General features: G+C 51.1%; 1 protein-coding gene across 1 annotated transcript in view; it reads right to left on the reverse strand.

Annotated features, from left to right (window-relative positions):
• Nucleotides 1–20,887: 20,887 nt before the first annotated feature.
• Nucleotides 20,888–25,531, reverse strand: part of LOC137384534 (galanin receptor 2b-like) — a 278,815-nt gene continuing 274,171 nt past the window's right edge. The window contains exon 2 of the mRNA XM_068058675.1: nt 20,888–21,635. Coding sequence (XP_067914776.1) covers nt 20,888–21,635 — 748 coding nt within the window. The remainder of the gene's footprint in view (nt 21,636–25,531) is intronic.

Below are 25,531 nucleotides of genomic sequence, written 5' to 3' on the forward strand. Positions count from 1 at the left end.
TGGAGATTCTGCCAGACGTCCACCAAGTTGAGGGAGCTGATCAGTTCCCTCAACTTCTCCACCGATGCAAGGCCGCGCTGGGGACCGGAGTGAACCCCCACCTCGAGGGTTAAAGTTAAAATCCGCCCCGAGGATGATGCACTCGCCCCTATCGATAGAGCTCAAGAGAGCGGATACTTCTTCAAAGAAGCGCACTTGCAACGTGTCGGGCCTGGGCATGTGCACGTTCACAAAGTGGAGCGGCACGCTACCCAGGCGAACAGCGAGGTGGAGCAAGCGGCCCGGCACAAGCTCCTTGACCCCCAAGATCTCTGGCTGAAACTTCGGGACCAACAAGATAGCCACCCCACTAGAAACAGAAATGAAGTGACTCATGTAGACCCCACCCTGCCACTCCAGGAGCCAGGTGTCTCCTGGAACGGTGTAGGTTTCCTGCAGAAAGCTCACCACATATCTCCCTTCCCTGAGGACTGAGAGATTGTGAAATCTGCGCTGAGACCCCCTGCTGCCATTGATGTTGAGGCTGGCTGTGGTTATCTTAATGTCAAAAGTACTTAGAATCCCATCACTAACTGTGAGGAGGGAGCGGAAGTGCGCCTGGCCTTCCACTCCTGTAGCAACCCATTGAGGAACGCTTTAAACTGGCGCCTCTCAACCGGTTTCACGCCCGCACCCTTCCCCACTTTCCTGAGGGCGTCACGGACGGACCGGATGATCAGCGCCAGATTCGACCAACAGCCGAGGCCCAGCTGAGCTTTATTGCGGCAACCCCTGCATGCCACGAGGATGTCCCGGAGTTCCGCAGTAGGGATGAGAGGAGACTTAGTGAGAGGCATGAGGGAGTCCACTGTCTCACTGGTGATGGATCAAGGTCGTCCTCCGTGCCCCACGTCGAGTCCCCATTCTCCTCCAGGTCATCACTGCCAGCAGCCAACACACCCACCACGTGCTGTGGGGCGGACATCCCGGTCGTGCCAGCTGGACCCGCCTCTGTCACGATCCCACCCCCAGGATCGATGGCAGAGGAGTCCTCTCTGGGTTCTACTGTGGAACTGGAGCCTATGGGCACCAACGGTTCAGGATCCCCCTCCACCTCCATCCCGAGGCCAATGAGCGGTCCGGTGAGACGGAAGTTCCCGACTCCGGAAATCCAGCCAGAGCCGAAACCGGAGACGGAGAGAGGAGGCCGTCTCCCGCCCTGCCAGCACCCACAGACCTAGCAGACGGGGCAGCATTTTCAATTATAACTGGGTCGGGTATGTCCTGTTCATGAGTGATTTAGCTGGAAAGGCCAACCCTTTGGGGCCTCACCCTCCTCTCCACTCAGGGCACCCGACCCAATGGTAGAATGGGAGGTTTCTCCAGGAGCGTCCCCAGGCTCCCCCACCACAAGCAGGGCTCCATTTGCTCCTTCAGGAGGGGCTACCTGTACAGGGGTCTCCCCTTCTCCTCCATCCTGAGGGGTAGCGAGCTCCTGCCCAGGCTTTACAGCCTTGATAGTGGTGGTGGCAGGGGGAACCTGGGGACCCAAATCAGGAGACAGCTCCCCTCAATTGATAGACCCTGCACCTCAGAGTCCTGAGTTGACTCTGTGGAGGGGTTCCTTCTCCTCATTTTCCCAGTAGGGCACGGAGGCTCAGAGACCTCCATGTCATCAGAGGCCTCCGCCTCTGCACCCTCCTTTTTTTGAGTTACCCTGGGCCTTGGGCTGAACTCAGGCTCGGGTTGTGCCATGGTGTCCAGGAGATGCGCCTCTCGGTGTTTATTTTTCCTCCTCATCTTCCTTCCACTCGGACGGGCACCCCACTCCCCGCCGGAGGCCGTGAAAACCACAGCCTCCAGAACCGACTGTTGGAAGTGTGGGGGGAGTGGGAGGAGGTGCAGTGGCACCACTCTGGGCTGCCGAGGTCGAGTTGATGGCCGGGAGGTTGGGGCAGTTCTTACAAAAGTGCCCCACCTCCTTGCTGACATGGCACAGCACCCCGTTCGAGGTTCAGAAGACACAGTAGGCTGTCCCCTGGAACTCTACACTGAAGTGGCCCTCCAAGACCTCCTCCCGTGCCAGCTGCATAAATAGTTGGCAGCAGAAGGAGTAGACATGCTGAAGGCTGTTCTCCCGAAGACCGAGTGGGACCAGGGTGATCCCCGACCTCACCTCCCCAAAATGGTGCTTGTGGGGGAGGAGGAGCCCACTGGGAATGAAGCATGGGATGTTCAACAACATTATCCGCTGTGTGCTGGCCCCCAGATGGTCCACTGGCAGGAAGGTCCCCCCCCACAGTTAGCCCCTTACTCAGGGCCAGGGACGCTACCCGCTTGGTTTTCAGGAAGAACACAGCCTTCCCGTACATCTTCGAGGCTGCAACAATGGCCGAGGACCGACAACCCCGGCCAAGACCTTCACGCAAGCCTCAATAAACATGTTGGGGTTGGCATAGCTCTTCACCCCATAGCTAGAAGTGATAAGCTTGAAAGGTGACGGGGCCACATGGGCGGCTGCAGCCGCAGAGGTCTTAGAGGGCCCCGTCACTGGCATAGATGGACTCGCCATGGGTCAAGAACTAAACCCCACCCCAATGGTAGGCCTGCAGATTTGAAATAAGGTAAGGGCAGCAAATATATGGGAACGCCACCACCTGCAAGTTCCCCTCCAAGTAACACACCATCCTGACTTGGAACTATATCACCGTTCCTTCACTGTCGCTGGGTCAAAATCCTGGAACTCCCTTCCTAACAGCACTGTGGGTGTACCTACCCCACATGGACTGCAGCAGTTCAAGAAGGCAGCTCACCACCACCTTCTCAAGGGCAATTGGGGATGAGCAATAAATGCTGGCCTAGCCATGAATGAATAAAAAAAAGAAAATAAATAAATAAATATATCATAAGTTAGGGGAGAGGCAGAGGGTATACTGAGGAGGAAAAGGGAGGCTGAGAGTGATGACTTGTTTTACAAAGGTGGTATGACAGACAACAGTTCAATCAAGCAGTCCTTCACAAGCTCTTCTAGTCTTCTGGTTGGGGAGAGGTGTCTTCACCTGGGTCAGCCGAAAGCTGCCCAGGCAGTATCTGTCTTCTGCTTTCTTCTTAGCCAGGCAGCTTCAGCTGACCCAGGCTGGGCAATTGGGGTAGGGAGGGAGCTTCCTTGTATGTTTAATGCAACTGCACAGCTCCCTGCAGAATTGTACAGCCCCCACCATTTGTTCTTCCGGCCTCTCCCACCTCCCAACAGTCCAAATCAAATTCAAGTCTGGTGCTTGACACGCACCTCGAAACACAGCCTCAGGATTGAACAGTCTTTTCTTCCTCTGTAGCAAAACCTGTTCAAAATGTTGCAGCTCTCTTCTCAGCTCTCCCTCTCCAGCAGCATCTCCAGCAACTGACTGCAACACTGTCAGATGTTGCTCATTGCTGCAATCACACTCAGGCGTCCCAATTAGACAGCAGATGGTCTCTTTTTTTTCTCGTTTTCTTTTGTGCCTGTCCTGGGAGTGTTTGATGAGGACAGTGTCGAGGGAGCTTTACTCCGTATCTAATCCCCGTTTTTTTTTTTTTCTTTTTTTTTTAAGGTGGCCTTTATACCCCAGGCCCCTTTTATATATTTTATGTCGAGGGGGCCTTTATTCCTCAGGCCCCCTTTATATACACACTTATATTTTTAAAATAACTTTATTAAAACCAGATAAATAAACAAAAAAAAACTCAAATTAAAATGCCATTCTCGGCGTCGACAATGCACTCCAGTCCCTGCGGTGCCCACCGGTCGCGGAAGGCCTCAAGCGTACCGGCGGACACCGCATGCTCCTTTTCCAGGGACACCCGGGCGCGAACGTAACCGCGGAAGAGGGGCAGGCAATCGGGGAGGATGGACCCCCCCGACGGCCCGCAACCTGGACCTGTGAATTGCCACCTTGGCCAGGCCCAGGAGCAGACCGACGAGGAGATCCTCCTCCCGGCCCAAGCCCCTCCGCACCGGGTGCCCAAAGATCAGGAGCGTGGGACTGAAGTGCAGCCAGAATTTGAGGAGCAGCCCCTTCAGATACTCAAATAGGGGCTGCAACCTCGCACACTCCATATAAATGTGGAACACGGACTCGTCCAGGCCGCAGAAAGTACAGCTGGCCTGGGAGTCCGTGAACCTACTTAAAAGCCTATTGCACGGGACTGCTCTGTGCAGCACCCTCCACCCCAGGTCCCCGATGTAAAGGGGGAAGACTCCCGCGTAGAGAGACCTCCATCGGGGTTTCCCCTCGCCGCCAGATGGCAACGCAGACCGCCAGGGCGTGTCCGGCCGGCTGACGAGGGCGAGGAAGTGGAGAGTGTGCAGGAGCAGCCCGGACAGGAAACCCCTCCGCGCCGATTGGAATGGCACGGAGGGCATTTCCGAGAGGCGGCTCGGGTTGTGCGGGACCGGCTCCCGAGGAGGGTTTCGGGGCCTGGGTCCGATGAGCAGTTCCGGCCGAGCGGGGGTCAGCTCGGCCGGGATCGCTCCGCACTCCCGAGCCCCCTCGCCACCCGCAGTGAGGGACGTCCCGGGGGTTTCGGCTACTCCTCCGCCCGCCGGACCGTCCCCGGAGTCGGCCGCCCGGACAGCCGAGGCGCTCTCCTCCGCCGGCGGGGGAGCGCCCTGACTGGAGGCGACCATGTTCCAGACTCGGAAAAGATCCCGGTAAAAAACAGGCAACTCCCTCAGAGAGGCGCGGCTAACGGACTCCACCGGGAGCTGCGTGTCGTCTTGAAGGCAGTGACACTGGCGGAAAAAATACGTCGCCAGCGCACACCATCTGGGAGGACGCTCGACGTACAGGTATCTCTGCAGGGTCCGAAGGCGGAGAGTCGCAGCCTGGGTGCGGACGCACACCAGCGACTGACCGCCCTCCTCGATCGGGAGACTCAGGACCGCGGCAGAGACCCAGTGTTTCCTCTTGCCCCAGAAGAAATCGACGAGTTTCTTCTGGATCTTGGTGGCAAATACAGGGGGCGAGGCCAAAGTGACCAACCGGTACCACAGCATGGAGGCCACCAGTTGGTTTATGACCAATGCTCGGCCCCTGTAGGAAAGCACTCGGAGCAGTCCTGTCCAGCGCCCCAGCCGAGCGGTGACTTTCGCCTCCAACTCCTGCCAGTTTGCCGGCCAGGCTTCCTCAGCGGGGCTAAGGTGGACTCCCAGATAGAGGAGGTGCGTGGTGCTCCACGCAAAAGGTGTCATCTCCTCCGGCAGGGAGTCCACCCGCCACTGACCAACCAGGAGTCCGGAACATTTCTCCCAATTGATCCTAGCGGAGGACGCGGCAGAAAAGGTCTGCTGGCAGTCGCGCATCCTCCGCAAGTCAACGGGATCTGTGATTGCGAGGAGCACGTCATCGGCGTAAGCCGAGAGGACGACCCGCATGGCCGGCTCGCGCAGAGCCAATCCCGTCAACCTCCTGCGAAGCAGGCACAGGAAGGGCTCCACGCAGATGGTATACAATTGGCCGGACATGGGGCACCCCTGACGCACTCCTCTCCCAAAGCGAAGGGGCGCCGTCAAGGACCCGTTAACTTTGACTAGACACTCTGCGGCGGCGTATAAAAGTCGGACCCGGGCCACAAAATGCGGCCGGAGTCCGAAAGCGCGCAGAGTCTCGAAAAGGTAATCGTGATCCACCCTGTCGAACGCCTTCTCCTGATCGAGGGAGAGAAAGGCGACCGACTGACCAGTCCTCTGGGAAAGATGGATCAGGTCCCGGACCAGGTGGATGTTGTCCTGGATGGACCGGCCCGGGACCGTGTAGGACTGGTCGGGGTGGATCATGTGGGCCAGCACGGAGCCCAGGCGGGTAGACATAGCCCGGGCAAAGATCTTATAATCCGTGCTGAGGAGGGAGACCGGACGCCAGTTTTTAAGCAGGCGGAGATCGCCCCTCTTCGGCAGCAGGACGATGACCGCCCTGCGCCACGAGAGGGGCATCTCCCCGGTCGCCAGGCTTTCCCCCAGGACCCGCGCGTAATCGTCCCCCAGGACGTCCCAGAACGCCCTGAGGAACTCCACGGTCAACCCATCCAGCCCTGGAGATTTGCCCCTCGAGAGCTGGTGGAGGGCGCCAGTCAGCTCCGCCAACGTGAGCGGAGCCTCCAATCCTTCGGCGCCCTCCGGGCTGACCTGCGGCAGGTCCTCCCACAAAACTCTGCGCGCATCCTCGCTGGATGGATCCGGAGAGAACAACGCACTGTAATAAGTCCGGACCAGGAGGCCCATTCCCTCCGGATCCGTGATGGAGGATCCGTCGTCGGCCAGCAGCTCGACGAGCTGCTTACGGACCCCCCGCCATTTTTCCAGCGAGTAGAAGAAGGGAGAGGCGCGGTCCAAATCTTCCAGGATCTGGATCCGCAACCTCACGTACGCGCCTCGGGACCCTATGAGCTGCAGGTCCCTCAGCGCGTCCTTCTTCTCTTTGTACGCCTGCCACAGAGCCGGGTCCACGACGGCATGACCGAGGCGGGACTCCAAGTCGAGCACCTCCCTCTCAAGGCGCCCGATCTCGGCTTCCAGCCTCTTGGTCGACCCCTTCGCGTACTCCTGACAGAAGACGCGGATGTGAGTCTTGCCCACATCCCACCATAGCCTCAAGGAGGGGAAGCCCCCCTGCTTCCTTCTCCAGTCGGCCCAGAATCGACAGAACGAGTCCCGAAATCGCACGTCCTCCAGCAGCTGGTTGTTAAAGTGCCAGTACGCGGACCCCGCCCGCGTGCGGAGCGGAGTAAACTCCGCCCACACCAGGCGGTGGTCCGAGCACGGCACCAGCCGCATGGAGGCCGCCGAGACGCGGGAGACGTATGCCTGCGAAATGTAGAGGCGGTCAGACCTCCACGTGAAGGCGCTGGAGTCGGGATGGAGATTTCGTCAGACGTCCACCAAGTTAAGGGAGCTGATCAGTCCCCTCAACTTCTCCACCGACGCTTGGCCGCGCTGGGGACTGGAGCGATCCCCCACCTCGAGGGTGCAGTTAAAATGCCCCCCGAGGATGATGCACTCGCCGCTATCGATGGAGCTCAAGAGAGCGGACACTTCTTCAAAGAAGCGCGCTTGCAACGCGCCGGGCCTGGGCGCGTACACGTTCACAAAGTGGAGCAGCACGCTACCCAGGCGAACAACGAGGTGGAGCAAGCGGCCCGGCACTAGCTCCTGACCCCCAAGATCTCCGGCTGAAAAGTCGGGGCCAACAAGATAGCCACCCCACTAGAAATAGGGGTGAGGTGACTCATTTAGACCCCACCCTGCCACTCCAGGAGCCAGGTGGCTTCGTCTCCCGGAACGGTGTGGGTTTCCTGCAGAAAGCTCACCGCGTATCTCCCTTCCCTAAGGACTGAGAGATTGTGAAATCTGCGGTGAGCCCCTCTGCTGCCGTTGATGTTGAGGCTGGCTATGGTTATCTTCATGTCAAAGGTACTTAAAACCCGTCACAAACACCTCACTGTGAGGAGGGAGTGGAAGTGCACCTGGCCCTCCACTCCCCCAGCAACCCATTGAGGAACACATTAAAACGGCGCCTCTCAACCAGTTTCACGTCCGCGCGCTTGCCCGCTATCTTAAGGGCGGCACGGACGGACTGTATGATCAGCGCCAGATTCGACCAACGGTCGAGGGCCAGCTGAACTTTATTGCGGCAACCCCTGCAAACCGCGAGGAAATCCCGGAGTTCCGCCGTGGGGATGAGAGGAGATTCGGTGGGAGGCACGAGGGACTCCACCACCTCACTGGCGATGGAATCAAGATCATCCTCCGTTCCCCGCACCGAATCCCCATCCTCCTCCGGGTCGTCACCGCCTGCGGCCGACACATCCACCACACACTGTGGGGCGGACATCCCGGCCGCGCCAGCTGGTCCCGCCTCCGTCACGATCCCACCCCCAGGATCGATGGCGGAGGAGTCCTCTCTGGGTTCTATTGTGAAACTGGAGCCTGTAGGCACCAGCGGTTCAGGACCCCCCTCCACCTCTGTCCCCAGGTCAATGAGTGGTCCAGGGGAGACAGAAGTTCCGGACTCCGGGAAACCAGCCGGAGCCGAGACTGGAGGCGGAGGGAGGAGGCTATCTCCCGCTCCGCCAGCACCCACAGGCCCAGCAGATGGGGCAGCATTCTCAGTTATAACTGGGTCGGGTGTCTCCTGGTTGGTGGTGGACTCCGGCTGGGAGGCCCGACCCTCTGGGGCCTCGCCCTCCCCTTCATTCAGGGCACCCGACCCAGTAGCAGTGGCAGAATGGGCGGCGTCCCCAGGCTCCCCCACCACAAGCAGGGCCCCACTTACTCCTTCAGGAGGGGCCTCATGTACCAGGGCCTTCCCCTCCCCTCCATCCTGAGGAATAGGGAGCTCCTGCCCAGCTTTATAGCCTTGGTGGTAGCGGTAGGGGAAACCTGGGGACCCGAGACAGGAGACAGCTCCCCTCCAACAGATGGGCTCTGCGCCTCAGGGCCCCTCATTACCTCTGTGGAGGGGTGCCTTCTCCTCTTTTTCCCACCAGGGCGCAGAGGCTCAGAGACCTCCATATCATCAGAGGTCTCCACCTCCACACTCTCCTTTTTTTTATTCACCCTGGGCCTGAGCCCAGCCCTGGGGCAAGTTGACTTCCCGAGATCAGGCTTTGTGCTCAACTCAGACTCGGGTAGTGTCACGGTGTCCAGGGGACGCGCCTCTCGATGTTTATTTCTCCTCCGCGCCTTCCTTCCACTTGGACGGTCACCCCCCTCCCTGCCGGAGGCCGTGAAAACCACAGCCTCCGGTACCGACTGAATGGTATCTGGTGGAGGTGTAGGGGGGGTGGGAGGAGGTGCAGCGTCGCCACCCTGGGCCGCCGAGTTGGAGTTGGCGGCCGGGAGGTTGGGGCAGTTCTTACGAACATGCCCCACCCCCTTACAGACATGGCACCGCACCCCGTCCAAAGTCCAGAAGACGCGGTAGGCCGTCCCCTGGAATTCTACATTAAAGTGGCCCTCTGTCACCTCCTCCCGCGCCAGCTGCATGAATAACTGGCGGCGGAAGGAGTACACGTGTCGGAGGCTGTTCTCCCGAAGACCGAGCGGGACTGGGGTGAGCCCCGTCTTTACCTCCCCCAGATGGTGCAGGTGGGGAAGGAGGAGCTCACCAGGGATGAAGGGTGGGACATTGGATAAAATGAGCCTTTGCGCAGTGGCCTCCAGGGGGTCCACTGGCAGAAAGGTCCCGCCCACGGTGAGCCCCTTGCTCAGAGCCAGGGACACCGCCCGCTCGGTCTTCAGGAATAACACTGTCTTCCCGTACATTTTAGAGGCTGCAACAATGGCCGAAGGGCCGACAACCTCGGCCATTGCTTTCACGCATGCCTCTATAGTCATGTTCGGGTGGACGTAGCTCTTGACCCCATGCTTCGATGTTAATAAAGCAAACGGTGACGGGGCAACAGGTGCAGCTGCAGCAGCCGCAGCAGCATATGTACGGGAAGGCCCCGCCACCGGCGAAGGAGGGCTTGCCATGGGGTCTAAGAGCCACGTCCACCCCCAAGAAACAAAACAAATTTACACAATTTTTTAAAAAGCAATCTTTAAACAAGGTGGAGTGGGAGTAGAGGAGGATGGGGTAGGATGGTAAAGGAAAAGGGGAGGATAGGTGACTGAGGCGACTGAGTGGAGGAAGGGAGAGAAAGGCTGAAAAGGATGTTTGATCCAACTGCCAGTTGGAGCACCTTTATAACAATTAGTCCAAAACTGTTTGTTGTCTTCCAGTTGGGGGAGGCTTCTTCGCCCGGGACGGCTGGAGCCGCCCGGTACTCTCCTCTTCTGATTTTAACAAGACAGTCTTCACCCGGGCAACTCCAGCTGTCCCGAGCAGGCAGTTGGGGTGGGGAGGGAGCTCCCTGTGTGCAAACACCAATACAAATACAGGGGCCCCTACTGGATTTGGCTGCCCCACCCCTGAGTCTTCAGGCCTCTTCTCCCTCCCCCAAACAGTTTAAAACTTAAGAGTCTTTCAGGTGCCCTGACACCCACCTCTCCAGAAAAATTACAGCCTTCCTTGATGGTTTCCCTCCACTCTGTATTCACCTTTCTCCAGTCTCTGTCTCCAGTTGCTGCAGTCTCCACTCTCCACTCTGTATTCACCTTTCTCCAGTCTCTCTCCCCAGGTGCTGCACTCTCCACTCTGTATTCACCTTTCTCCAGTCTCTCTCTCCAGTTGCTGCAGTTTCCAGTTTCCACTCTCCACTCTCCACTCTCCACTCTGCAGTTGCTGCAGCACAGGTGCAGCTGCTCCCCCTGATTGCTGGCAGGAAGTGCTCCAAATTGACCAGCCAATCCCAGTGCTGTACCTGTCCTGGGAGTGTTTTTTGGGACAGTGTAGAGGGAGCTTTACTCTGTATCTGATGTGTGCTGCACCTGCCTTGGGAGTGTTTGTTGGGACAGTGTAGAACAGGGTTGTCCAACGTACAGCCCGCAGGCCAGGATCCAGCCTGCGAAAGGTTCCATCGAGCCCGCAGATGTAAACTGTACCCAGGGCCGTCCCTCATCCTCGCCAGGGGTCCGTGACTGGAGATGACAAATTTCCCATTGTCTTCTTGCAGACTGGCTTTTTAAAAAATTGCAAGTCAGTTTCACAGCTGACTGTTGCTGGGAGCGGGAACAGCGGTTTCCCAACTTCAGACAGATTGGGGGTTTTCCGGTGGTTTTTTTTTAAGTCAGCTGTGAAACTGACTTCCGATTTTAAAAATAACTGACCAAACATCTGCTGAGCATTCCCGCTTTCTGCAACCGAGAATGGGGGATAGAGATAGAGAGAGGGAGGGGTGACAGAGAGAGAGAGAGGGAGAGAGAGAGATCGGGAGAGACAAAGGGGGACAGAGAGAGAGAAAGGGAGACAGAAAGAGAGAAAGAGGGACAAAGAGAGAGGGGGGGACGGGGGGACAGAGAGAGAGCAGGGGGGAGAGAGAGAGGGACAAAGAGAAAGAGAGAGAAAGGGGGACAGAGAGAGAGAGAGAAAGGGGTCAGACAGAGAGAAAGGAGGCAGAGAGAGAAAGAAAGGGATCAGGGAGAGAGACAGGGGACGAGAGAGGGGGGGACAGAGAGAGATGGGGAACAGAGAGGGGGGGACAGAGAGAGATGGGGAACAGAGAGGGGGGACAGAGAGAGAGAAAAGGGGGCAGAGAGAGATGGTATACAGAGAGAGAGAAAAGGAGGACGGGGGGCACACAGAGAGCGAGGACAACACAGGGTGGAAAATACAGGGGTGGGGGGAAACACTGAGAGGGGGAACACAGAGAGGGGGGAACAGAGAGAGACAGAGAGAGGGAGAGAGAGTGATCGAGATCACTCCTGACAGATGGACATCTATCCGGAATACTCCGCTTCGCTACAAGAAGTGTTCAGGTAAACATTGACTATTTGTGCAAGCAAAAAATGCCAGGTATCTCTCCAACATAGTGAAGAGAAAGTAACTCAATAAATTCGTCTTCTCATTTAAAGCTTCGTCACAAAAATGTACATTTAGTGTTTTTTTGATTAATAGTAAGATAGATTTTTAATGTCTTTATCTTTCCAAAATTGTTTCACCAGCCCCTTATGTAAATTTTAATGTGCCCCCCCCCCCAACGTGAAAAAGTTGGACAACCCTGGTATAGAGAGAGCTTTACTCTGTATCTAACCCGTGCTGTACCTGTCCTGTGAGTGTTGGATGGGACAGTATAGGGGGAGATTTACTCTATACTTAAACCCTGCTGCACCCCTTCTTGGGGAATTGTATGATGGGACTGTGGATGCCAAAGCTTTCTTTCCTGCAAATTTTGGCAACGGATCCTTTGACCCTGTTCCAAATAAAATATTAATTATTCTGCCACCTTGTGGTCAAGGCCTGTAATAAACAAATGACCAAAACAAATAAAAACTGTTCCGGATATTTCCTGTATTCATTTTTGTTCAAGTTTTTTTTACATTAGCAGAAACGTAAATAAAGTAATGTAAATTTCCTTCAGCTCTACCTCACCACCACCCCTCTCGATCCTTCGATTGTCGCTAAATTGTCAGACTCTTATCTGACATCCAGTACTGGATGAGCAGAAATTTGCTCCAATTAAATATTGGGAAGACTGCAGCTATTGTTTTCGGTCCCTGCTCCAAACTCTGTTCACTGGTTACCAACTCCACTCCTCTCCCTGGCGACAGTCTGAGACTAAACCAATCTGTTCACAACCTTGTTGTCATATTTGACCCTGAGATGAGCTTTTGACTACATTATGACACCAACATTAAGACCAACTATTTCCATCTCTGTAACATCACCCGACTTCACCCCTGTCACAGCTCATCTGCTGCTGAAACCCTCGTTTATGCCTTCGTTACCTCTAGACTTGACTCTTCCAATGAACTCCTGGCTGTTGCCCACATTCTAACCTCTGTAAACTTGAGACCTTCCAAAACTCTGCTGCCCGTGTCTTAACTCACACCAAATTCCGTTCCATTATCACCCTTGTGCTCGTTGATCTATACTGACTCCCGGTCAAGCAACATCTTGATTTTAAACTTCTCATCCTTGTTTTCAAATCTTTTCATGGCCTCGCTCCTCCCTATCTCTTTATTCTCCTCCAGCTCCACAACCCTCCAAGATATCTGCGCTCCACAACCCTCCAAGATATCTGCACTCCTCTAATTCTGGCCTCTTGTGCATCCCCCATTTTAATCATTCCACCATTGGTGACCGTGCCTTCATTTGCCAAAGCCCTAAGCTCTGGAATTCCCTCCCTAAACCTCTCTGCCTCTCCACCTCGCTTTCCTCCTTTAAGACACTCCTTAAAACCTCTCTCTTTGACCAAGCTTTTGATCATCTGACTTAATATCTCCTTATGTTGCTTGGTGTCATGCTTTGTTTTATGATGCTTTTGTATAAGTGCTTTGACCCTTGGAACATTTTATTACATTAAAGACGCTATATAAATATAAGTTGTTGTGGTTGTAGCAGTATTGGTCTGATGTTTTTAACTAGAGTTTTTGTTTTGTCTGAGGTATTCATGGCCACTATTTTGAGTTGTATTTCAGTGGTGAAGCCTGGGCCCAAGTGGAGGCTCAGGCCATGGTTGTTGGGAAAAACATTGACAAGATTGTAATCAACTGCCCCACAACTGGACAGTGGGGATCAATCAACTCGGAAAAGATTAATTCTTGGCTTGACAGTCCTCCTCTTTATTTATAAATCCTTCCACAGCCTAGCTCCACTGACCTGTGCCCCACACTGGAGCTCAAAGCTCGCACAGGGGAGATGGTGGTATAGTGGTAATGCCACTGAACTAGTAATCCAGCGGCATGGGCAAATGCTGTGGGATCGTGGGTTCAAATGCCACCATGGCAGCTGGTGGAATTTGAATTTAATTCATTACTAAATATCTGGAATTGAAAGCTAGGCTCAGTAATGGTGCCATGCAACTATCATCGATTGTCGTAAAGAAAACATCTGGTTCACTAATATCCTTTAGGGAAAGAAATCTTCTGTCCTTACCTGGTCTGGCCTACATGTGACTGCAGACCCACAGCAATGTGATTGACTCTTAACTGCTCTCTGAAATGGCCTAGCAAACCACTCAGTTGTCAAGGGCAATTAGGGATGGGCAACAAATGCTGGCCTTGCCAGTGACCCCCATATCCCATGAAAGAATAAAAAAAACTGTTAATGTCACAGCGCTCTTCCACCATACCCCTGCATTTGGAATTCTATGCTTAAACTGCCCCAACATGATGCATCCCAGCTGGGGTGGGCTCAGCCCTAGTCATGCCAGTTGCCATATGACCCATCTTTCTGTGGGGCAGGCTACCAGGAAATGTTGCAGCTGAGTTGGCTTCAGATTAAATACCTCACACTAAAAAAAAGAACCAAAGCAAGCATCTGTGGCCCCACGCCACAACTTTGATTGGCATCCAACTCTGAGGTGTTGGGATGCAGGGCAAGGCTTTTGTCTGTGACAGAGATGTGCCCCAACCTCAGGATGATTTAAATATAGTAAAGAAATTGCATAAAGCACCTTTCACAATGTCCCAAAACGCTTCATAGCCAATAAAGTACATTTGAAGCGTGGTCACTGATGTAATGTAGGAAACACAGCAGTTAATTGTACACAGCAAGCTCCCACAAACAGCAATGTGATAATGACCAGTTTTAATGATGTTGTTTGAGGAATAAATATTGGCCAGGACACTGGGGAGAACTGCCCTGCTGCTCTTTGAAATAGTGCCTTGCAATCTTTTACATCAACCTGAGAGGGCAGATGCCCTGAGGCATGGAAAGGAATTCCAGTCCCTACTGCTGTCAGGAGAATTCTACATTCCTGGAATTAACAGGTACCCCTGCATTAAAGATTGGCAATCAAAGCATGTATTTCCTCAGTTGGCATAACATTGGCATTCACCCTCCCCCAATATGGGCATTTCCATCACACCAGGGCCAGGCATTGGAAAATGGGAAACAGCGCTAAGATCTTAATCCCAAGTGGGAGCTTCACAGTCCAGGTTCAGTGGTCACTTGGAAGTCTGAGCCGTTGCAGGATCTACCATACTTCAGGAGGTGGGGGAAGTCACTGGACAGCAGCTGGAAGCAGGAATCCTGGATGGACATATTACTCTGTAAACCGAGGCCACCAAGATCAATTGTAATACACCTACAGTGCTATCTGGTGGGATCAGACTGCAAATCGAATCTGGGCTCTCAGTGGACTACACACAGTGGCAACCAGAAAGTAGAAGGTTTTATCCTTTGAGCAGACAAAATTGATATCTGTTGTCAGTGTACAAAACAATCTTGATGAAGAGAAGCCTTTGTTCCACAATGTATTTATTAAAATATAGAAGACATTGAGTTGACTGATACAGTACTTGCACCATATTTGAAAGCAACATTGGCATACATCAACCATCTCAACACATTACAACCAGCACCATGCACGCTTTAACTGGCGAGACCCCACTCTAGTCACACCCAGGCCTGGGTATGGACAAATCAGCAATAGGACTACAAAGACAGAGCTAACAACGCCTGGCACAGAGCATTCCCACCCAATGATAATTGGCTCACAAATTATTTCCTTCCCTCCTTTATGTCTGCGGGTGTTACTGAGTATGTTTCCCATTTCCTTTCCTCCTCCTGTGAAGTTCGCAATTCAAACTGGTGTACAGTTTTACAGATACCAATACCCTTCTGCAACACCTACATATCTGAGTGTAGATTGGCTATTGAACCAAGGGGTGGTTGGTCATGGTTGAATGTAAGCTTGTCACTACAGAGGTCACCCAGGTCCTATCTGATATAGATATACACCCACAATCCTCCGTCACCCAGGTCCTATCTGATATAGATACACACCCACAATCCTCCCTCACCCAGGTCCTATCTGATATAGATATACACCCTCAATCCTCCCTCACCCAGGTCCTATCTGATATAGATATACACCCTCAATCCTCCCTCACCCAGGTCCTATCTGATATAGATATACACCCACAATCCTCCGTCACCCAGGTCCTATCTGATATAGATACACACCCACAATCCTCCGTCACCCAGGTCCTATCTGATATAGATACACACCCACAATCCTCTGTCACCCAGGTCCTATCGGATATAGATATACACCCACAATCCTCCGTCACCCAGGTCCTATCTGATATAGATACACACCCACAATCCTCCGTCACCCAGGTCCTATCTGATATAGATACACACCCACAATCCTCTGTCACCCAGGTCCTATCGGATATAGATATACACCCTCAATCCTCTGTCACCCAGGTCCTATCGGATATAGATATACACCATCAATCCTCCCTCACCCAGGTCCTATCTGATATAGATATACACCCTCAATCCTCCCTCACCCAGGTCCTATCTGATATAGATATACACCCTCAATCCTCCCTCACCCAGGTCCTATCTGATATAGATATACACCCTCAATCCTCCCTCACCCAGGTCCTATCTGATATAGATATACACCCTCAATCCTCCCTCACCCAGGTCCTATCTGATATAGATATACACCCTCAATCCTCCCTCACCCAGGTCCTATCTGATATAGATATACACCCTCAATCCTCCCTCACCCAGGTCCTATCTGATATAGATATACACCCTCAATCCTCCCTCACCCAGGTCCTATCTGATATAGATATACACCCTCAATCCTCCCTCACCCAGGTCCTATCTGATATAGATATACACCCTCAATCCTCCCTCACCCAGGTCCTATCTGATATAGATATACACCCTCAATCCTCCCTCACCCAGGTCCTATCTGATATAGATGTACACCCACAATCCTCTGTCACCCAGGTCCTATCGGATATAGATATACACCCTCAATCCTCCCACACCCAGGTCCTATCTGATATATACACCCACAATCCTCCGTCATCCAGGTCCTATCTGATATAAATATATACCCTCAATCCTCCTCGCCCAGGTCCTATCTGATATAAATATATACCCTCAATCCTCATTCACCCAGGTTCTATCTGATATAAATATACAACCTCAAACCTCCCTCATCCAGGTCCTACCTGATATAGATATACACCCTCGATCCTCCCTCACCCAGTTCCTTTCTGATATTGATATAAACCCTCAATCCTCCCTCGCCCAGGTCCTTTCTGATATAGATATACACCCTCAATTCTCCCTCGCCCAGGTCCTTTCTGATATTGATATAAACCCTCAATCCTCCCTCGCCCAGGTCCTTTCTGATATAGATATACACCCTCAATTCTCCCTCGCCCAGGTCCTTTCTGATATAGATATACACCCTCAATTCTCCCTCGCCCAGGTCCTTTCTGATATTGATATAAACCCTCAATTCTCCCTCGCCCAGGTCCTTTCTGATATAGATATAAACCCTCAATCCTCCCTCGCCCAGGTCCTTTCTGATATAGATATACACCCTCAATCCTCTCTCGCCCAGGTCCTTTCTGATATAGATATACACCCTCAATCCTCCCTCACCCAGGTCCTTTCTGATATAGATATAAACCCTCAATCCTCCCTCACCCAGGTCCTTTCTGATATAGATATAAACCCTCAATCCTCCCTCGCCCAGGTCCTTTCTGATATAGATATAAACCCTCAATCCTCCCTCACCCAGGTCCTTTCTGATATAGATATACACCCTCAATTCTCCCTCGCCCAGGTCCTTTCTGATATAGATATAAACCCTCAATCCTCTCTCGCCCAGGTCCTTTCTGATATAGATATACACCCTCAATCCTCCCTCGCCCAGGTCCTTTCTGATATAGATATACACCCTCAATCCTCCCTCGCCCAGGTCCTTTCTGATATAGATATACACCCTCAATCCTCCCTCGCCCAGGTCCTTTCTGATATAGATATTTACCCTCAATCCTCCCTCGCCCAGGTCCTTTCTGATATAGATATTTACCCTCAATCCTCCCTCGCCCAGGTCCTTTCTGATATAGATATACACCCTCAATCCTCTCTCGCCCAGGTCCTTTCTGATATAGATATACACCCTCAATCCTCCCTCACCCAGGTCCTTTCTGATATAGATATACACCCTCAATCCTCCCTCGCCCAGGTCCTTTCTGATATAGATATACACCCTCAATCCTCCCTCGCCCAGGTCCTTTACGATATATATACCCTCAATCCTCTATCGCCCTGGTCCTTTCTGATATAGATATACACCCTCAATCCTCCCTCGCCCAGGTCCTTTCTGATATAGATATACACCCTCAATCCTCCCTCGCCCAGGTCCTTTCTGATATAGATATTTACCCTCAATCCTCTCTCGCCCAGGTCCTTTCTGATATAGATATACACCCTCAATCCTCCCTCGCCCAGGTCCTTTCTGATATAGATATTTACCCTCAATCCTCCCTCGCCCAGGTCCTTTCTGATATAGATATACACCCTCAATCCTCCCTCGCCCAGGTCCTTTCTGATATAGATATTTACCCTCAATCCTCTCTCGCCCAGGTCCTTTCTGATATAGATATTTACCCTCAATCCTCTCTCGCCCAGGTCCTTTCTGATATAGATATACACCCTCAATCCTCCCTCGCCCAGGTCCTTTCTGATATAGATATTTACCCTCAATCCTCTCTCGCCCAGGTCCTTTCTGATATAGATATACACCCTCAATCCTCCCTCGCCCAGGTCCTTTCTGATATAGATATTTACCCTCAATCCTCTCTCGCCCAGGTCCTTTCTGATATAGATATACACCCCCAATCCTCCCTCACCCAGGTCCTTTCTGATATAGATATACACCCTCAATCCTCCCTCGCCCAGGTCCTTTCTGATATAGATATACACCCTCAATCCTCCCTCGCCCAGGTCCATTCTGATATAGATATACACCCACAATCCTCTCTCACCCAGGTCCTTCCTGATACAGATATACACCCAATATCCTCCCTCACCCAGGTCCTTTCTGATACAGATATACACCCACAATCCTCCCTCACCCAGGTCCTTTCTGATACAGATATACAGCCACAATCCTCCCTCACCCAGGTCCTTTCTGATACAGATATACACCCACAATCCTCCCTCACCCAGGTCCTTCCTGATACAGATATACACCCAATATCCTCCCTCACCCAGGTCCTTTCTGATACAGATATACAGCCACAATCCTCTCTCACCCAGGTCCTTCCTGATACAGATATACACCCAATATCCTCCCTCACCCAGGTCCTTTCTGATACAGATATACAGCCACAATCCTCTCTCACCCAGGTCCTTCCTGATACAGATATACACCCAATATCCTCCCTCACCCAGGTCCTTTCTGATACAGATATACACCCACAATCCTCCCTCACCCAGGTCCTTTCTGATACAGATATACAGCCACAATCCTCCCTCACCCAGGTCCTTTCTGATACAGATATACACCCACAATCCTCCCTCACCCAGGTCCTTTCTGATATAGATATACACCCTCAATCCTCCCTCGCCCAGGTCCTTTCTGATACAGATATACACCCACAATCCTCCCTCACCCAGGTCCTTTCTGATATAGATATACACCCTCAATCCTCCCTCGCCCAGGTCCTTTCTGATATAGATATACACCCTCAATCCTCTCTCACCCAGGTCCTTCCTGATACAGATATACACCCAATATCCTCCCTCGCCCAGGTCCTTTCTGATTCAGATATACACCCACAATCCTCCCTCACCCAGGTCCTTCCTGATACAGATATACACCCAATATCCTCCCTCGCCCAGGTCCTTTCTGATTCAGATATACACCCACAATCCTCCCTCACCCAGGTCCTTCCTGATACAGATATACACCCTCAATCCTCCCTCGCCCAGGTCCTTTCTGATTCAGATATACACCCTCAATCCTCTCTTGCCCAGGTCCTTTCTGATATAGATATACACCCTCAATCCTCCCTCGCCCAGGTCCTTTCTGATATAGATATACACCCTCAATCCTCCCTCGCCCAGGTCCTTTCTGATATAGATATACACCCTCAATCCTCCCTCGCCCAGGTCCTTTCTGATATAGATATACACCCTCAATCCTCCCTCACCCAGGTCCTTTCTGATTTCGATATACACCCTCAATCCTCTCTTGCCCAGGTCCTTTCTGATATAGATATACACCCTCAATCCTTCCTTGCCCAGGTCCTTTCTGATATAGATATACACCCTCAATCCTCCCTCACGCAGGTCCTATCTAATGTATATATACACCCTCAAGCCCCACCCATCAGATCCTATGTCATGAACGTAATTGTCCTCTCTGTGTAACTGCTTGATGTCCTAACTTTGTGTTGCATTAAAACAGACCTTGGGCCTGAATTACTAGCCAATGGAATGTGGGAATGAGTTGCAAACTCCTTGCGTGTCCAATGCTTTCAATTAATGTAAGTAAAGCTGGGTTAGGCCAGCTGGCGATCTTAAGAACATAGGGTTAGCAGGAGTTCATTCAGCTGCTCGATTCTGTTCTCTCATTCAACCAGATCATGGTTGATCTGTACCTCAACTCCACTTAAATGCCTTTGCTCGAAATCCCTTGATACCGCCATCCAACAAAAATCTACAGATCGCTGTCTCGAAAACTCCAATTGTCCCACAGAATCTATAGTCTTTTGTGGGAGAGAGTTTTAGATTTCCACTACCCTTTGTGTGAAAAAGCACTTCCTGATTTCCCTCCTAAATGCCCTCGCTCTGAATTTAAGATAATGTCCATTCTTTCTTCGTTCTCCCACCAGAGGAAATAGTTTCTATCATATCAAAAGTTGCTAACATTTTATATACCTTGATCAGCTCACCACTCAATCTTCTAAACACAAGGGAATACAAGCCAAGTTTTGCAACCTGCCTTCTTAATTGAACACTCTAATCTATTGAACACTCTAATCTTAAATATGTTGTCTGCACTCTCGTTATTTGCCAGATTGGTGTCAACAAACAAAATTCATCAATCAAGCAACGGCATTTCACAACTATCACAACACCAGTAAATGCTGCTTTATGCCACAGCAATATGTTTCATTGTTCCAATGCTCTATCCATAACAATAAAATAACGTGAGTTATTTCTAAAGATTCACACACATGTAACATTCAGAACAGCAACTGACAAGCTTTTCTTTTAATATCTCACACAGGAGCATCAGGCAGGGGGCCATATCTGGATAGGTTTCTGCATGGTATAATGTTTTCACTGCTCCTGTGACAAACCCGCATTTTATCTGTTTCACCACCTCTCTCTGTTTAATAGTACATAGATTATTCTTGCATTTTGACACTTATGTTACAAATGCCTTTTCTTTTTTGTTTTTGCTTGGTGTCTGCGTGCAAGATGTCGGAACGCAGAACAGTCCACGTAATCGGGTCTCTCTCTACCTCAACCCCTGGCGTATTTCTAGGGGCTTAGGTCACGTTGAAGGCCATGAAGATTCTTGGTGGCGTCACCTGGTGCCTGGTGGGACCCGGTTGGCTCCACTGCCGACTGGTTGTTGGATTGTTGTGTTCACTGATGTGTAATGCCTCGGTGGAGCCAGCCTCCGTGTGGGCCACTTGCACTACGTGCACTTTATTGACGACTTTTTTCCTCAACAGACAGTTGAAGACTTTCTTGAAGCCCTTGCGGAAGTGCTTGGAGACCAAGGCGTAGACGATGGGGTTGAGGCAAGAGTTGGCATAGGACATGCAGTGTGACAGGAGCCTGAAGACATAGGTGGCCTGGTTAAGTGGGAAGTGGCCAAACCAGAAACACAAGATAACCAGGTGATGGGGTAGCCAGCAGAGGCAGAACAGGACAGCCACAATAATAATCATCTTGGTGACCTTACGCTTGGCTTTCTTGGACTCAGACATATCTTTCATGGGATCCACGGCAGTCCAGAGATACCTAATGGTCCTAGTATAGGCCAGGCTCAGGATCAACACCGGGATGATGTACCCAAAGATGAAGGTGGAAAGGTCCATAATCTTGCGGCTGTAATCATCCCAGACTGGGAAGCAGAGGGTCATGTTGCTGTAGTGGATCACCTGGTAGTAGCTGAGGTAAGGCCCAGCAAAGACAAGCGAGATTCCCCAGATGATGCAGATGGCAGTCAGGGCATTTCGGGGAGTTCGTAGCTCCCGGGATCGTAGTGGGTAACGAATCGCCAGGTACCTGCAAAACAGGAGAAGAACAGAAACCATGGGATTAATCAAACTATCAATTCACTTAAAAGACAAGTGCAACTTAGATTGAGGGGGTAAAATTTGTCTTGGGTGGTGAGACAAAGTAGGTAATAGTGAATCGCACAAGATGTATTTCACCATCTTACAGTGGAAACAGCCTACCAAGCACTCAAGGAATTGTGTTAAATACATTGCTGATAGTGTACTGTGTAATCCATTACAAATCAGCAGGACAAGGCAAGGTTGGTCATAAGCCTGGTGCTTGAGAGTCCCCCAGCTCTACATACTCCAGTTAATCCAGAACTCTGCACTCCAAGGTCACTCCTACCAGACCATTGGGTTTGTGTTCCCTAGTGATTTGATTGTTCTCATCTTCAAACACCTCCATCACCACACTGCACCCTTTTTGAATGAAGTTCTCTAGCCTTCCACTCTGGGTTCCCACGGCCCTCCCAGTTCATCTGCCCTCCCACTGAAACTTGAGTACTTACTCAATCCTCCTCTGGCTCCTTGAAATCTTTCACCAAATCACTTGGCCTTCTGTGCCCTGCAGACTCTTGGGGAATGGGGGTCAGTGGGGGGTAAATTTTTACTTTGGGATATTGGTGGAATCCTGTTGACGGGTGTATAATCTGCGGACAGTCCGCACCCATCACGTTTTCTGCCCACACCCAAAGTGAAGATTACCGCTAGATCAAAACTACATGAGTAATGGGGTAAATACATCAGCGGTCTGCAGGCTTTTCTAGAATAGTGACCTCCCTCATCTTCATCCCTCACCCCCATTAATACTAAGACACTCACAAGAACATAAGAAATAGGAGCTCTCTGCAAATACACTCTTAGAGACTCTTGAACTCATCGGTCAGAGGTCACCACAACTCCACCCTATCCCAACAAAAGGCACATTCCTCGTAGCCCCTCGGGCAAACCCATGAACTCTGGCAGGGTCAGCAGCAGAGGTCATTGCTGGGCTGATCCCTGAAAAACTGTCGGAATTGCATCCCCAAGGAATTTCTAGGTCCAGATGACCTTGGAAATACTTGGGATCTCCGCACGGAACCCCCCCCCCCCACCCCCCATGCATCTTCCCAGGCTCTAGAAATTCAGTTTGAAAGCCATTGGGGATTGGGATTGACAATGAGACTGAAGTACTGAGATTGTGGTTGACACTGGGATTGGCATTGGGATTAACACTGAGACTGAGACATTGGAATTGGGATTGACACTGAGACTGAGGGCAGGATTTTGCTGATTGCCTCGAGATCCCGATGCCAGGGTCATTTCTAGTTTGCGTGGCCATATGCATGGACAGCGGGACTTCTGCAGCAATCTTCTGATATGCAGCCAATTAGCATCACTGCTGTGGGGCGGCCGACAAATAAAGGATGGCGGGCTGACGTCAGTGCCAGCAGGGAGCTTGAGGGCACCATTTTTAAAGGGGTGTTTGCAGCCTTTATAGGATCATAGGAAATAGGAGCAGGAGTAGGCCATTCAGTCCATCGAGGCTTTTCCACCATTCAAACAAATCATGATTGATCAGTTACCTCTATGCCATTTTTCCCCACTATCTCCATATTCCCTGATGTCGTTATTATACAAAAATCTATCGATTTCTGCCTTGAACAGGCTCAATGATTGAGTTTCCACAGCCCACTGGAGTAGAGAATTCCACAGATTCACCACCCTCTGAGTAATGAAATTCCTCCTCATCTCAGTATTAAATGGCCTGCCCCTTATTCTGAGACTGTGTCCCCTTGTACTAGACTCACCAGCCAGAGGAAACATCCTATCCATATCTACCCTGTCACGCCCTGTAAGAGTTTTGTAAGTTTCAATGAGATCACCTCTCATTCTTTGAAATTCTAGAGAATACAGGCCCAGTTTCTGCAATCCTTCCTCATAAGACAATCCCGCCATACGAGGGATTAGTCTGGTGAGCCTCCGTTCCACTCCCTCTATGGCAAGTATATCCCTCCTTAGATAAGGAGACCAAAACTGTATACAATACTCCAGGTGGGGTCTCACTCAGGCTTTATACAATTGAAGCAATACATCTTTACTTCTGTACTCAAGTCCCCTTGTAATGAAGGCCAACATATATTCTTAATTGCTTGCTGCACCTGCATACTAGCTTTTAGTGACTCATGAACAAGGAAAAAAAGTACCGTTACATGTTTCCACACAGTATCAAACTGGGGACCTTTCACATGTGAGGCAAACATGACAATCACTACACTATGGGAACTACTTTCTACCAGCTTCATACAGAGCAGGCTACTGATGGGTAACATGGATGATAGTGAGAGGAAGGGTTGCTCCATGCTTCAGTGACACCTCCCTAGAGGTGCTTCTGCAGACAGTGAGGGAAAGGAGAGTGGTTCTTGTGGTGTACTGCACTGAACTGGCTGATCGTATTGTGATAGCTAAGAGTATTCGTATACTGCTATACCACCTCTCTGCTGCCCTCTCTGTTGGGAGGTGTAAGTAAAGTTTCACAGAATCCACTGGTCGAGCGAAGTTTAGTTTAGAGATACAGCACTGAAACAGGCCCTTTGGCCCACCGAGTCTGTGCCAACCATCAACCACCCATTTTATACTAATCCTACACTAATTCCACATTACTACCACATTCCCCCCCCCCCGTCCCTATATTTCCCTACTACCTACCTATACTAGGGGCAATTTATAATGGCCAATTAACCTATCGACCTGCAAGTCTTTGGCATGTGGGAGGAAACCGGAGCACCTGGAGGAAACCCACGCAGACACAGGGAGAACTTGCAAACTCCACACAGGCAGTACCCAGAATTGAACCCGGGTCGCTGGAGCTGTGAGGCTGCGGTGCTAACCACTGAGCCACTGTGCCGCCCAAGTGAGTCAGGGTCTTTGATTAAGACTTATCAATCAATTTCACAGTCCCAACCATTAAGTGGAGTTGGTAGTCAAAGTCAAAGATCAGGGTCAACACTGTCTGAGATGTCGGGAGAGCAGAGTCAAGATAATGGAAATGGAAGAAGATACCCGGACGGAAAGAGAAAGAAGCCAGATTGGTTAATTGAATGCATGTAGAAAGGATGAAGAAAAAACTTGATCTTTTCATTACTTTTTGTCCGATGATGATATTTTTGTTAACGACATACTGGTGTTAAGGAAAACAATTTTTTTTACATGTAAATTACTCTGGAAGTATTGGTTATATATGTTTTAGTTGTGATTACAGTAACAACAATCATGAAATCCCACCTATTAAATTTCAGAGTATTGTTATTGTATTCTGGGAAACTACGTAGAAGTACCATTTTACATTTTAATGTATAAGTTGGGTTTTTTTTAAGTGGGAAGGGAGTATAGTGTACTGTATTGAACTGGCTGATTGTATTGTGATAGCTAAGCATTTGTTTACTGATATACAGCCTCTCTGCTGCCCTCTCTGTTGGGAGATGGAAATAAAGTTTCACACTGGCTGCTTACAGTAAAGACCTCATGTAGTTTACCAAACAAGGACCAATGTGTGCATCAAGACAGAGGGTAGTATCACTACCAGACTACCATGGCCAATCATCAGAGCTCACTGCAGTGCCAAACATGGATGAACACATGCAGCAGGCCTCCCAGTGCCACAATGATGGCCACTGAAAAGTGGTGCAGCCTTATGAGCATCGCAGGGGGTGGAGAGTTGTGTAACACTGAGAGCTCATAATGCAAGAGAGCAGAGACAGACGGGTGGTGATCTGTCCTTTCTTGCAATGATTATGCAGATGGAGGAGGAGGCAATGGAGATTGGCAGGGTGGCAGCAGGCCAAGCTGTTGCAGAGGGCAAGGCAGGTGTGGAGCCCAGAGAAAGTGAGAGGTGCAATGGCAACAGACACAAATCCTTCTCAT

The sequence above is a fragment of the Heterodontus francisci genome, chromosome 26, assembly GCF_036365525.1.
Source record: "Heterodontus francisci isolate sHetFra1 chromosome 26, sHetFra1.hap1, whole genome shotgun sequence".
NCBI classification, from domain to species: domain Eukaryota; kingdom Metazoa; phylum Chordata; class Chondrichthyes; order Heterodontiformes; family Heterodontidae; genus Heterodontus; species Heterodontus francisci.